Source organism: Propithecus coquereli, unplaced genomic scaffold, assembly GCF_000956105.1.
Source record: "Propithecus coquereli isolate 6110/MARCELLA unplaced genomic scaffold, Pcoq_1.0 Scaffold329, whole genome shotgun sequence".
Lineage (NCBI taxonomy): Eukaryota > Metazoa > Chordata > Mammalia > Primates > Indriidae > Propithecus > Propithecus coquereli.
In genome coordinates, this window is record NW_012148941.1 from 1,580,727 (window position 1) to 1,595,619 (window position 14,893).

At 42.8% G+C, this 14,893-nt stretch overlaps 1 protein-coding gene across 2 annotated transcripts; it reads right to left on the bottom strand.

Moving 5' to 3' along the window:
* Positions 1-281: 281 nt before the first annotated feature.
* ABRACL (ABRA C-terminal like) lies at positions 282-12,840 on the bottom strand. Of its 2 annotated transcripts, none has more exons than XM_012650484.1 (3): positions 12,675-12,840; positions 8,023-8,089; positions 282-873 (listed from the first exon to the last, which is right to left on the bottom strand). In XM_012650484.1, the coding sequence occupies exons 2-3, from the start codon at positions 8,081-8,083 to the stop codon at positions 695-697; spliced, it is 240 nt and encodes a 79-aa protein (XP_012505938.1). In that variant the 5' UTR covers positions 8,084-8,089; positions 12,675-12,840; the 3' UTR covers positions 282-694. The 2 variants fall into 2 exon arrangements, with proteins under 2 accessions (XP_012505938.1, XP_012505939.1); XM_012650485.1 differs by lacking the exon at positions 12,675-12,840 and adding an exon at positions 12,259-12,295 and having other exon boundaries at positions 290-873.
* Between the last annotated feature and the right edge of the window lie 2,053 nt (positions 12,841-14,893).

Consider the following 14,893-nt stretch of genomic DNA (forward strand, 5'->3'; position numbering starts at 1 on the left):
TTGCTTTGGGCAGGTCTAACCCAATGAGAAAAAGTGAAGTTTTAGTTCCATTTTTTGGCATGTTTCCTAACCCAGCGATAAGCATATGTTCAGCATCAAAATAAATACTTTTTGTAGGGTCCAACCAGGACACTAACCATTCCTATTTTTTTAATTCTTTGGTTTTAAGAGAATTTTTTTTCAAATTAAAATAACTTTTACTGCAATTACCTAATCTTGATGCAAAAACTTAATTCCGAGAGATAGAAAAACACTTAATTGACAAAATAAGGCAATGAGGCAATTTTAAGACAGTTACATGTCTTTATTACATAAACATTATAACATTTTTCGTGGGAGTTAGTCTTCAGTTTGCTTCTTGCTTTCACAGAATGTCAAATATCTGTAGAAATTGTCTAAGAATGGTTCATGAAACAAATTCTCCCCATCCCCACCCAAAAAAAAAAAGCCTCATTACCTACATTTCCCAACCAGATTCCTAAGAAAAATAACAGGACTTATTTATATTACAGTGTAATACATAAATTTCTTTCAAGATATAAAAAAGGACAGACTTCTAAAATACAAGTCTCCCTTTGTTTACAAAGTTCTATAAAAATACATTAAGTAGGTTCAAACATTTGTTGTTTGATTTATATTCCAGTTTACCAGAAACAAAAAACAGCAATTCATAAATATGTGAACTACGTTAATCTTACAGCAAAATAATGTCAACATCGTCATGAACACCTTGCAAAAGTAGTTCTCCTGGGTACGTAACAATCTTCCTTCGTTTCGCAGCTTTGAGAGTTCCTACCAATGCTTCAAAGAGGTTGGCACATTTGTCATCTCGGAAGAGGACCCCAAATTTCACACTTAACTTTCCATCAGCATCTAATTTGAAAAAATATAATGTTAGCAAATGCAAAGTCTGTTTCTTGCCCTCATGGATGGCAGATTTACAAATCATTAATAAACACCTAACTATGGGCTTACCAAGATTATAATTTAATCCTTTACAGACATAAATTCAATGTATCCTCTTTCCAGATCCAAAAAGTGATGGAATAAATACAATGTGTTATCCACCTCTTACCCCTAGTGTTACCTAGACAAAGACTAAAAGAGAACCAAAAACCATTTTAAAAAGGTAAATGTGCTATAGTGCTAATATTGTAGATGAACTTCTCTCTCAATTTTGATTTTTTAATTGTTGTGTTAGTTGTCAAATCAATAAAGACAACAAATAAAAGAGAAATCCAAGAGCAGTGTTCCTTGAATTATGTTCTGAACACACCCAGAATCCCCAGGGTGGGAGTGCCTTAAAAATGCATATTCCAGCCGGGTGCAATGGCTCACGCCGGTAAACCCAGCATTTTGGGAGGCCAAGCCAGGAATATCACTTGAGGCCAGGAGTTTGAGAACAGCCTGGGCAACATAGCAAGACCCCATCTCTACAAAACATTTTTAAAAATTAACCAGGCATGGTGGCATGCACCTATAGTCCTAGCTACTCAGGAGGCTGAGGCAGGAGGATAGCTGGAGCTGGGAATTTGAGGCTGCAGTGAGCTGTAATTGGGCCACTGCACTCCAGCCTGGATGACAGACTGAGACCCTACCAAAAAAATCATATTCCTCAGCCATTGATCATGATTACTGAATCTGAATTCCTGGTGGTAGGCCCAGACATCTGTGTTTAACAGGAGGCTTCAATTACCTTATTTGGAGGCCACTTTTTAACACAGACATGGAAAATTAAGATAGACAAGAAGTGGATCTGCTGTTAAAAATCAAAACGCCAAAAACTTAGAGATAAGAGTAAGCTGAGACACCTCCCATCTTTTGGTGACTCCTTTGATCACCTGGCTGAACCCCTAGCCTCTTCCTGCCCTCTGCTGCAGGTCCTTCCCTCCCAGAGCCGCACCCACTGTTAAGAAGATGGCCGCCAGGGAGGGGAGGACCATGCCTTGACGGAGGATTCTTGAGTTCTCATGATCCCCTGCTAGAACTTCCAACCGGATGCTCAGCAAACTCAGCCTAGACTTTTATGAGCTGCCAGTGCAGCACTGTGTTAGGCACTAGAGGCAGGTATGAGGAAGTATATAGAATCACTTTCTAGGTTTGAAAGAAAGGCCTCCAATTCCCATGAGGAAATAAGAAATAGACTCATAGAAAATAAAGCAACAGTACAAAGCAGTATGTGCTTGGATGCCAAATGCATAGCAAAGACAATATACCCTACAATTTGGAGGAGAGCAAGATGTCTCTGGGCTAAAATGGTAAGGAAAACTTTGTGGAGGAGGCAGCACTTGTTCTCGACTTTAAAGGGGATGACAACATGGAGCTTTTTAAAAACCTGACAGTCTTCAGTCGAAATTTCTGCCACCTACCAGTTGTTTGGCCTTGGGAAACCTGTTTAAAGCTCCCTAAGCCTTGTTTCCTCCTCTGTAATGTGGGGATCTGAGTATCTTCCTCACGATGCCATCAGGGACACGGTTCTAAAGCACACAGCAGTGTCCAGCACATACCAGCTGCTCTGTCGGTGGAAAGGGCCCCTTAACAATGAGATGAATGGGGAGAGCACGCTGTGCCAAGCCAGGTGGCTGCGGAAGCGGTGACTAGCGGGAGTAATTTACTCCCCCGGAGTAAACTGTCTAAGGTACCACCAATTACAGATACAAGTGGAGCTGCCGGGTGTAAGGAAGCATAGCTTGGAGGACTTGCCCGGCATCGCTCTGAGCTTCAGCTACCTCGCCCATCGAATGAGGGCGAACATACCCTCACAGGGCTGTTGCAAGAATGAACAGGTATAACAGACGTAAAGCCTTTTACAGAGTGCCCAGCATGTAGTAAATTCTCAACTTAGTTTAAATTTTCTAAAGGCACCAAAGGCAGAAACCGGGGTGTAATCTTGGAATTCTCCTGCCCCCTCAGCCCTTGCCCTGACGGTTGTCCAGGTGCTCCCCACCATCTTCGTGTCTTCTGTCGCTCTAGCCTTCCCTCTCCAGCGACAATTCCTTGGTTTAGGTCCCAGTGGCTTCTCCCCTAAGATAACTGCAAGCTGGTAACTGATAACACCTTACCAGCTTCCTTTTCTCCATTTTTGCCCCCCACTACATCCTCCACATTGGTGTGGAATAAAAAATGTGGAAGAAGCTTTATAGGATGCCATCTTTGTTGATATTCTTCTACTATAATCTTTCCATGGCTCCTATCACCTTCGAACTAAAGTGAAGTCCATGGCCTCACATCTGTCACTTGCCTGGTCTTCTGCAATTGAGCTCCATGCACCTTTTGATCCAGTCATAATGAGCTGTTGGCTGTGCCCAGGTGACAAGAGAGACCCTGCTTTTGTAATTTTGCCCCTGTGGAGCCATCTGCCCAGCATCCCAGACCTTTTCCCCTACTTAGGTTCTTTTTTTTCAAGAACAGACTCAGACGTCACTTTCCCTGAAAAGTCCCTCATGGTTCCCTCAGTTGAGTTAATATCTATTAACTCTTACAACACTGAGTATATGTCTATGAAAGTACTCACTATCAATTACAGTAATAATAGCTATCATTTATTGAGTACTTGCTATGTTCCTAGAATTGTTCAATGTATTTTACAGTCATTAAAATTCACTCAATCCTCATTTCACAGAAGATAGGATACAATTGATTGCAAGAAGCACCATTATTTTATGTTACAATTAAACTGCCAATGTAACTATAGCACACCATGTACTATAAGATGTATCCTTATTTTAGAGATTTTTTTTTTTTTTTTGAGACAGTCTCACTCTGTTGCTCCCACTAGAGCACAGCAGCATCATCATAGCTCACCACAACCTCAAACTCCTGGGCTCAAGCGATCCTACTGCCTCAGCCTCCCAAGTAGCTGGGACTACAGGCATGTGCCACCATGCCCGGCTAACTTTTTCTATATATTTTTAGTTGTCCAATTAATTTCTTTCTAATTTTAGTAGAGACGGGGTCTCGTTCTTGCTCAGGCTGGTCTCGAACTCCTGAACTCAAACAATCCGCCCGCCTCGGCCTCCCAGAGTGCTAGGATTACAGGCGTGAGCCACCGGGCCCGGCCAATTTTTCTGTTTTTTGTAGAGATGGGATCTCGCTCTTGCTAAGGCTGGTCTCGAACTCCTGACCTCAAGCGATCCTCCCACCTCAGCCTCCCAAAGTGCTAGGATTATAGGCATGAGCCACCTCGACTGGCTCTATTTTAGAGATTTTAAAATGCAAAAACAGTGACTTTGAATCATTGAAATAGGGAATTGTTATTATTATACAAATAAGGAAACCAAGGCACAGAAAAGCTTAGTAATGTGCCCAAGGTCACGCAGCAACTATGTAGAGGAGATAGGATTCATTCCCAGAGAGTCTGGCGCCAGGCCCTATGCTCTTAATCACTGCCCTATGCACGCTTTCAGTGTGTCTGTCTTTCAGCTACCTAAAGAGGACCTCAAGGGCTGAGACGGAATTTTGTTTATTTCTGCATCTCCATCACTTGAGCTCAAAGGGGGCACTCAAGAAATATTTGTTGAGCAAAAGAAATTAAATCTCCACATGGTCTTTCTCCACTTAATCTTTTTTCACTAGATGAGAAATGAGAGTTTAAAGAATTTGACTTTAAATGAAACAGAAAAAATGAAATTAATCATTTTCCAGCTTAAACTCATACATCATACTCAGATTAGTCAAAATTACTCCAGATACAACTTAAATAATTAACCATAACATGTCAGAAGATAACATATCTCTATACATGCTTTTCAACTCAGTAAGTCTTTTATCAGGAACAAGAAAGTCAAGGTACCCTGATGAAGCTGCAACATTAAAAGTTGTTACATGCTTATAGAAGTTATGATAATTACCTTAAGTCCTCTAATTTGTAAAGCTGCTAATTTTGAAGTGGAATTTCAGTTTGCCCTAGTAGAACAATGACATTCTTCCAGTGATATAAAGGTTAGAATTTTTAAAAACCAGTGGAATCTGACTAATAAACAGTAGGCTGACATGGATAAAGAAAAGGAAATCCTACAAATCTTTGGAACTATGCCTTTAACACCTTTACTAATCCAAACAACAGTATACGTACATGTAAACTCCAAACTAATATTCAGAAATTATTTTATAACCAATATAGTTCCGTGTATAGTCACAATTGAGTGGTATATTACTGTTTTTATATTCTTTATATTTTCTGAGCATTGAAAACTTTGGAGGAAGATGAAATTAAGAAATACTATATGTATCTAGATATTGCTATAACATATAGTAACACTAGTAATATTAAGTAATGGTAATTTATATGGTAAAATTAAAATTTGCAATTTGTGTGAAAATGCTAATTTATCATTTGGGATCTTATTTATGTGATATGTATATATCAAGTCTCATTCCAGAATCAAAGTATTAATGTAAGAATTTTATCGATATTTCTAATCGGTGCTGCCTCGATAGAACAAAGTCTTCTTTAAAATTTGAAATTAATAGAAAAAACTATCAAATTAATGAAAGTAATAACTTAAAAAAAAAAAGTAACATGACCTTGCTGAGTTCAGGAGAAATTGAAAATGTGGGAGGAGGAACACAAGGAGGAGCATCGCTATTGGAAATAAGACTCACCAAACGTCTACCAAGTGGGTATGGTGAAGTGGGGGGAAGGGAAATGGGGTTAGGAAAGCTCGTTCATTTGTTTGATTACAAAACTAAATAAATTACATTTTTCCAATGTCTTCCCAGTGTTCTCTGCAAACATCATGTTCATTCCCATTCCAAATTCAGCTCATGTGTTTCCTCCTAAACTGACCTGCCCTGCGCTTCAAAGTCCTACCTGAGATTTAGAGCTTAATTAAATGGCCCCAACTACTATAACTTTCGATAATCGATTTCGCTGGGACCATGCTGAATGCCAGCACTTCCCGGTTCATACCATTTTTTCTGATAATCGCCTCATGAGTATTTATCTGTTTTCATCAACTAAGCAGTAAGAGCCTTGAGGAAAAGAAACACACCTATACCACCTATACTTGCACAGTGATTGGCATATGTAGAGGCTCAATAAATATCATAACTAACCCTATGAATTAAACTCACTTGGTTGTTGAGCCCACACCAACTTTCATATGTCTGGTTTATCTTTCCTTTGTACATTTCAGTGATGATGACTCAGGTTTGTTGTAATAAATAAAGTGACTACAGCAGACCAAAAAGAGGAAGTACAGGAAGAATAATGGCCTCCAGAGATATCCACGTCCTCATCCCCAGAACCTATGAATACGTTGCCTTATATGGCAAAGGGGACTTTTCAGGTATGATTTAGTTAAGGACCCTGAAACAGGGAGATTATCCTGGACTATCTGGGTGAGCCCAATGTAAGGGTCTTTAAAAATGGAAGAGAAAGGCAGAAGAGGAGATCAGAGTGATACAATGTAGACTCAACCAGCTATTGCTGGCTTTAAAAATTAAGAAAGGCTGGCTGGTCCAAAGGTAGTGAGTTATCTCACTTGATTGTTCACAGTCAGTTACAGATTAACCTCCTTGTTCTACTACTTAACCCCCCTCCTCACTACTGCACTTGACTAGTCTTTAAAAAAAAAAAAAAGAAGAAAGGTGGCCAGGTACGGTGGCTCATGCCTGTAATCCTAGCACTCTAGGAGGCTGAGGTGGGAGGAATGCTTCAGCTCCAGAGTTCGAGACCAGCCTGAGCAAGAGCCAGACCCCATCTCTACCACAAATAGAAAAAATTAGCGGGGCACAGTGGCACGTGCCTGTAATCCCAGCTACTTGAGAGGCTGAGGCAGGAAGATCGCTGGAGCCCAGAAGTTTGAGGTTGCTGTGAGCTAGGCTGACACCATGGCACTCTAGTCTGGGCAACAGAGCAAGACTCTCTCTCAAAAAAAAAAAGAAAGTTAAGAAAGGGGCTGTGAGCCAAGGAATGTGGGCAGCCTCCAGCAGGTGGAAAAGGCAGGGAAACAGATCCCTCCTCGAACCTCCAGAAAGGATTGTACCCTACCAACACCTTAACCTTAGCTCAGCAAGACCCTTATCAGACTCCTGAACCTACAGAACTGTTAAGATGCTAACTGTATTGTTTTACATCACTAAGTTTGTGGTAATCTGTTACAGTAGGAACACAAAATTAATGCAGGGGATATTTCACATTAATGACTTAATGGAATTTTCAAAATGTGTCCTGTTACTTCAAAGGATTTGTGATTCGTAAGCAGACAGAACTTTAAGACAACCAAGCTATAATGACAAAATAACTCTTATGAGGTAGTTTCTAGAGTTGTTTTTTACTTATATGATGTAATTTTAAAACTTGAGTTCCATTATCCTAGTTGTTGCTGAATGTCTATTGTTCTTATTATTTTCAAAATGCCCCCCAAATTCTTGCCTATCTTGTCTCAGATATACCAAATACTTCAAGCTTTAAGTATAATAGTAATTTGCATTACAGCTTAGGAAAAAGACACTAATACTACCAATTTCACATGTCACTATCTTCACAGAAGAAGTTTAGTTGTTTCTGGAAAAAAAGATGATGAAAAAAACTACCTAAGGGATGGTTTATTTTAGTTATATGTACTAAAATACTTGATTATATAAAACCCAAGAATTTGAAGGAAATAAAGACAATTTAGTATTATTTCAATCTAAGTCCCTAGTCATTTGGAAGTTTGTGAAATGGTGGCAGGGCAAAGCAGAAAACATGAATTTTAATAGTGTTACAAATAAAAATTGAAAAATGATTCAATTACCAGATTTCAATGCAGTCAGATGAAAGAAGCTTGGCAATTTCCTTCCCATTCAAAGGATAATGAAATACCTCAACCATTCTCTGCATCAGGATCACAATACCCCAAAAGCTCCAAGAGTTTCACGAGTCCCCAGATGCCAGTTCAGACTAAGGGGTTGTGGGCAGAGCTGCCATAAATGTGTCTGAAGCCCTGGGTGACCCCATCACAGGCTCCTCCAGAATGCTAGTCCTGCCTGTTCTGAGGTAAACTCTGAAAAAATGTTCTGTCTTAGGATACTTACTTTTTGAACCCAAACGATGAATTTCCTCCACTAAGAGGTTAACCTCATGATCCACATTCATTGCTACCTGAGAGGAAAAAAGTAAGTCTACATTATTACCATTTCTACATTGCATTAAGCACATCCAAATCCAAGGGCCTTTTTTTTTTTCAAGAAGCATTTGTCACCTTTAATTCACCATGTCCCTCTTCCTAAAAATACTTGTGTGATGGATTGGCACTGAAGTATCCCTATTGTCCCCCTACCTTTATAACTGACCTCTCAGCTGCCCCCACTCCTGGTCCCCACAGTGGGGAGAATGCAGCCATTCTCCTGCACCCACTACTCACTCTAAGCAGGTCTTCTCATGGAGCCCTGCTAGGCACCAAAAATACAGCCGGGATCTGCCCTCAGGGAGCTCAGCTTCCAAAGGCAGGGAAAGGCCTCCAGTGAATAGCAATGCGACAAGCACTATTGGAGTGGTGGGTCCCAGGCACTATGAAAGCACAAAGGAGGAAGCTGCAGAAGGCTTCCTGGAGGTCAGGGGGGAGGAGTGAAGCAGGCAGACAAGTGGGAAAGAGAGTTAAAAAAAAAAAAAAGCAAAAGCAGAGAAGCCAAGGAGAAAAAGCGTAGCACACTTGAAGCAGACCCTAAGCCAGGAGCTCGGGAGACCAAGATAAACTGACACACTCCCTGCCCTTCTGGAGCCTGTAGTCTAGTGGGGAGGTAGACCCATACAAAGGCAATTTTAACACCCTCATGGCAGTGCAGTGATAACTTCTGGGTCACATGCAGGGGCATCATGTCCTTCTCTAGCCAATAACTCTGACTGCAGTGGAGGGCCTGCGGCGAAGACCATTCATTTGAGGATAAGGAGGAGTCCAGGATGTGACAGGAGCTGAGGCTTCCTTGGCTCACTACGTCCTCCATGGGCTGGGTGTCTGCCCTTCAGTGCAGCCTCAGCCCTACCCCCTTGATCTCTAGGCTACAGCTACATGAGGCTTCTTTTTATGTCACAAATGCCCCTCAAGCTCACATCCAGGCTTCACAAATACTGTTGCTTCAACCCAAGCCATCACTATTCCTCTTTGCTGGGGCTAACTCCCACACATCCAGTCCCAGCTTAAACATAACTTCCCCCCAGAAAGCCTTCCCTGAACCCCTAGAGTAGGAGAGCTCCCCAACTGCATGTTCCTATAGCACCGTGTGCCCCTCTTCATTTCACCCCATTGGAATGACTGGTTTTCGGGCTTTCACCACTAGCAGGTAAGCTCCTCTCTGCAGTCTGACAAATGCTCACTGCTGCATCACGTCTGGCACCGAGAGCAGGGGCTAAAGAAATATTGGTTTCATGAGATAGGATGGAACTATACCCGCAGGAGAATCAGAAAGTATGAACAACTGGACAGAATATGCATCAATTCAGTCTGTTTTCAAATCATAAGTTTCCCAAATCAAATAAGGCCCCAAAAAGTGGATGCGTGTATGGGTTTTTTTGCGGTGATGATTTGGAAGAAATGACTTTGTCCAGATGGATTGTAACTAATTCCTGGTAGCTTTTAAAAACAAGAGTGACATATATGACTATATACCACCTGTTTAAATGATACTGATTGGGACACCAGATTTTCTATCAGCTAATAATTAAAAGTGCCACTACCATCTGCTACGTTTTTTTGTGTGCATATTATAATTTAAGGATCTCGGATTGCAATAAAATGTAAAGTCTTCAATTAAATGCATCTTCATAAAACTTGTTATCAAAAATTATAGTGTCCAAATATTAGGGACTTTGTATTGACAAAATCGTATCTATAACATTATATATGACTCAAGACAATTTAAGAGACATATTAAAAAGCTAAAATATACCCATAGTACTCAGCCACTACGCTGAAGTCCTGAACACCATGCCATGAGAACAACAGCAGGAAAAACCTGTTAATGTCAGTGTGGTGGACAGCTGTTCTTTTGCCTGCCCCGCACCCATTCCCCATTCTGGCAGCAGCAGTCTAGTTTTTGTTTGGATAGAACCTTCCCCTCCTTACTCTAAACCCAGGTATCTTGGGTAGAGCCTCACCCTGGGCTCCAGAAGTGGTTCACGGCTAGCATGATTGGTTTGTGGCATAAGGTAGGTGATCACATCCAGAACAATGAGGTTCGGCCCTGAGATTCTGCTAGAACTATTAGCAAAACAACATTCTCCTTCCACTGGATTCTAAGATGTAAATGTACAGTCCCTGTTGTTTATGGCCACCATGTGGAAAGAGCCTGGCAGGAATAAAGCTAACACAAAGAAAAGTCAGCCACGTAACAATGACGGAGCCCATACATGAAAGCCCTGGACTTTTTAGCTACGAGAAAGAACCAGTATCTTTCCTGTTTTTGCTTGTGCTGCTTTGCGTTTCTCTCACTCGCACTTTAAAGAATGTTGACCCATAAAGTTAGCACAGAGAATATCTGCCACTATTTTTTAAAAACTAAAGCATTTTTTATGTACGTACGTGAATAGTCTTGCTTTGTGTTGCTCTATTGGGCAGGATGGATATTGATGGACTAGAAAGGCAGATTTGGGAGCCATATAAAAAAATTCTCTAGCAATCAAAACTGCCTAACAATGAATAAAGTTTACACCCTGCTCCTGGAAGCATTAATGTAGAAGTCGTAAGATTTGTGAGGGACGAAGAAGAAATTAGCCTCACTGGAGAGAAGGAAGAAGAAAATGCCCAAGGAGTTTAAGGATCTCTCCAATTCTCAGATTCTCTGATTTCCCCCACCCTGAAAATATATCAAGTTCACACCCTTATTCACTCCTTCCACCCACCACCAGCGACACACTGCAGACGGAGCTCTTGTTTAGTAACGAGAATCAAAGGGGAAATCCTTCTACTATGTATAGCATGCATACCTGTATTATATTAAGCAGACATATGTTCACCCAATTTTAAGAAGGGAAGGCAACCAGGATTTCTTGATAATTACTTACACATCAACTTCTTTATTTCAATTTATGTAATTCTAAGAACCTTGCAAAGTATTTATTATTTATCCCCATTTTATGGGTAATAAAACAGGCTCGGAGGGGTGAATTCCCCACAATGAAATGCTGTTTCTACATCGTTCTGCCTTTTCTCCTCTTCTTCCTCTTTTGCTGTTATGTAAATTCACTAAATATAATAATGAGTTGTATTTGTATGACATAGTACATGCTGAGTACTTATTAAGGCAGAACACTTGCAAGGCAAGAAAGGCTCCCTGCCTAGACTAGTATGAATAGGAAAATAATATAATAGGGTTAGAAACAATTGCTAGCATACATAATTTGGCATGTTTTATGTATTATTTAAGGCGGAGAGGGACAAAGGGGGGAAATACCCATTGTGACACAATCCTCGGAAGGCCCATGACATTTCATAAGAAGGACAGAAGCCTGGGACTGCAGTGAGCAAGAAGATCAAGAACAATGAGAGGCCAAAGCACAGTAATTCAAGGGAAGAAAGAGCTTGTCAGTGAGCGGCTGGACCAGAAGAAAGGAAGAGGGACTCAAGGAAGGCGACGACAGATGTCAATCTGTCGCAGACTTAAATTAGGTTTTGTGCATGGAAATAACAAAGAAAGTATATTGGAGGACTTCGGCATATGCTGAAACGCCCCACCATCAAAACGCACTTAAGAACGTATTTAAGGACCCTCTTGGCGTTGTTATTTTTTAAAAGTTTGGAGGCAATACATGGAGATTTCCTAATGTCCAAGGACATAAAGCCTACTGGAGTGCGGATCTCTGGAAATTAGGAGCCAACTTGACCCACTAGGGCAGGGCACTTTCTTACAGCCCTAACAGTCAGTGACTCGCAGCCGGCGTGGGTCGAAGGATGTCTGGCCGCCTTCCTCCCTCCTCGCTGGCGCGCGCACACTCCATATTTGGCCATCCCTGCTCCAAGTTTGGGGCTTTGCCAGGTAGGGATCCCCAAACCTTGTGCCCTGCGGGGCATCACATGGTCCTCACCGGCGCGGGTGCAGAGATGGGAAACACCGAGCTCGGTCCCCCGTTTTGGGGCGGCACAGCTGGCTCCCTGGAAGGGCCGCGTCCCGGAAGCCTTTGTCTCCGCAACTCACTGGCCAGCGCCACCCGCCCGCCTCTCCCAGGGTCCCGGCATCCCGGAGACCAAAACGGACCCCGCCTGGGGCTCCAGGAGCCCCTGGGGGCCCCTCACTACCCCCTACTCCCCGACCTGGAGCGCAAAGAGCCGCACCCACCTCCGGCGCGGCAGAGTCCACTGCCCTGAGGTCACCAAATTCCTCGGGGCGCCTCTCCCCTCGCCCCAAGCCATTCCCCCCAGGCTCTGCAGAACTGAACCACCGCCAAGTGCAAAGCTGCACGTCGCACCGCGGTAAAAATCATGCCATTTCTGCTCGCTTCCCTGTCCGCCCCCGGCCGGCAAGACGTCACGTGAGCCGAGTGCGGAAGTCTGCCCGAGAGGTGGGGGCGTGGGAGGCGCGCGCCCACCGGGTCCCCCTCCTGCACGGCGTCCCCTGCCGCTTAACAAGCCCCGTGTGCCTTAGCGCCCTCCCCGCCCCGGCTCTCACCCGCAGCCCACGATCGCCGGCTGCCCGGCCCCACGGGACACCCCCGTCCATCCTTCATACCTGGCCACCTCTTCCCGGAGACTCACCTCTCCGCCTCGGTTTCTCTTCCTATGAAGAACGGGCGCCGCGTCGGTCCGGACCCGGGTATCTTCTTCAGCGCACTAGGGAGGAAGAGGCTGAGGAAGGAAGTGGCTGAAGCAAAGAGAAAGACGGCCGAGGAGGAGGAGGAGGAGCTGGGTGGGGGGGAAAAGTAAGAGTTTATGGGCTCAGGAAAGGGGCCGCCCACACTCCCAGGGACAAGCCTATGAGGAGGAAACTCAGGGGAGGAGACGTCCCAGAAGGGGTCGAACTCCAGACAGGTGGTGGGGCGGCCGAGGCTTCTAGGAAAAGGGGCGCAGAGCTTCGATTACCGCCACCTTTCCGCCGTGCTGCTCACGCCGACGATCCCCAACCCCCTGCATTTGATCCTGGGCGTTGATTTCTTGCCAGGATCTCTCCCAACCTAAGAAACAAAGCGCCCGCAACATGCTGAATGCTGAGGTCTCCTAGGAAGAACTTGACTTTCATTGGTTCTGTATGCCTGGAGCAGGAGCCTCCTGAAAACTACAACGCATGACTTGAGAATGGTCTGATTCGCAAAACAAAATGCATTCTTGAAAACCAATTCGTTCTACTGCAAAGAAATTTTACTTGGACAAAGCTAGTTCTTGATCCTGGATCAGTATTGGTTTCTTGTCTTCTTCACCCATTATTTCCTACGTTTAACTTCATAATTCAATTTATTCATACTCCCTTTATTTTAGTCACCTTTATTTTAATCTCTGTGTGTGTGAGAGAGAGAGAGAGATGATTGCTGTACTAAAAGTCCCTTTGCAAAGAAAACCTGAGGCCCTGCTGAGAGAAGTTACCCAAACTATTTCTAGACCAAGAGTTGCACAAATAACTACAAAAAAAATCGTCACCTACTTCCTCTCCACCCCCATCCCCGCTGATTGAATTGAGAATGATCACATGACCTAAAGGCGCACAATCCTAAACTGGCCATCATCCTGTGAGGTGACCTGGAACAAACAGTTCTCACCAAACAGCATCTCTGATGGTTAGTAAGCCAATCGGACTCTCCCTTGGAAATTTAAAGTGAAGAACACAGAATGCTGAATCTTCTCACAGAAAGGTTGAAGCTGAGAGAGTGCTAGGCAGAAGGGGCCAAAATGGGCTTCAGGTAAACAAAACATTTGAGAAAGCAGAAACCACAAGGATGGAGTGGCAGATGGGGGTGGGGGCACAAGTGCTAGAAGTAGAGTCTAAGAGAAGCTGAGATCCAGTGATGAAAGGAGGGCAAAAAAAAATCCTGCATCCCAGGGGACACGAGTATCCAGGTCCCTGGCGCTGCCCTGGATCCATCCACTTCCCAAACTGCGTTCTAGTTACCCTGTTACAGTAAACACTTGGATGTGAGTCTGAATGCGTCTCTGTTATGTAATCTTCAACAAAGGTCTGATTCTTCTAAAGGTCTCGTGTCAGATGAAGTTTAAGGTGACTCCAGGATCCTTTGAGGCTTATTTTTTTCCTCACTAAAGGAAAGCTGAGAAGTTGTGCTTTATATCTTTAAAAGTCTACATAATGCAAAAATTATAATTCAAGAAAGATATTATATTTAGCAATTCCCCAAGCAGGACCTAGTTATTTTGGCCTATGAAAGTGATCACAATTCCTCAGTCAGATAATATCCAATGACAGGAAATAATGAATCTGTAGTGTGCCCCTTTTGTTATGGCTAACAACTAGTGTTTCCCAGTACTGTGCCAACCAGAAAAAAAAAAGAAATAGATTAATTTACTTAAACAAGTGAATGTCCTTGTTAATAGAAAAATAAATTCACTCTTAAAAAATACTTGCTTTATACATATGCTAACTAAGCATAACATAAACTTCGTGTTAATCTATAAGGAATTGCAATTCAAGAAAGTTGTTTTCTTGGCCTTTATCAAAAAGTCCCAAAACAATAAATGTTGGTGTGGATGCAGAGAGATAGGAACACTCATACACTGCTGGTAGAACTGCAAACTAGCACAACCTCTGTGGAAAGTAAGATGGAGATACCTCAAAGAGCTACAAGTAGAACAAGCATTTGGTCCATCAATCCCATTACTGGGCATCTACCCAAAGGAAAAAAAGACGTTCTATAAAAAAGACATCTGCACTAGGATGTTTATTGCAGCACGATTCACAATTACAAAGATGTGGAAACAACCTAAGTGCCCATCAATGCATGAGTGGATTAATAAAATGTGGTATATGTACT

Coding starts and splice junctions, on each gene's coding strand:
- ABRACL (XM_012650484.1), bottom strand. CDS start 8,083: ATGAATGTGGATCATGAGGTTAACCTCTTAGTGGAGGAAATTCATCGT. Junction 874..8,022: donor TCATCGTTTGGGTTCAAAAA/GTAAGTATCCTA, acceptor TTTTCAAATTAG/ATGCTGATGGAAAGTTAAGT.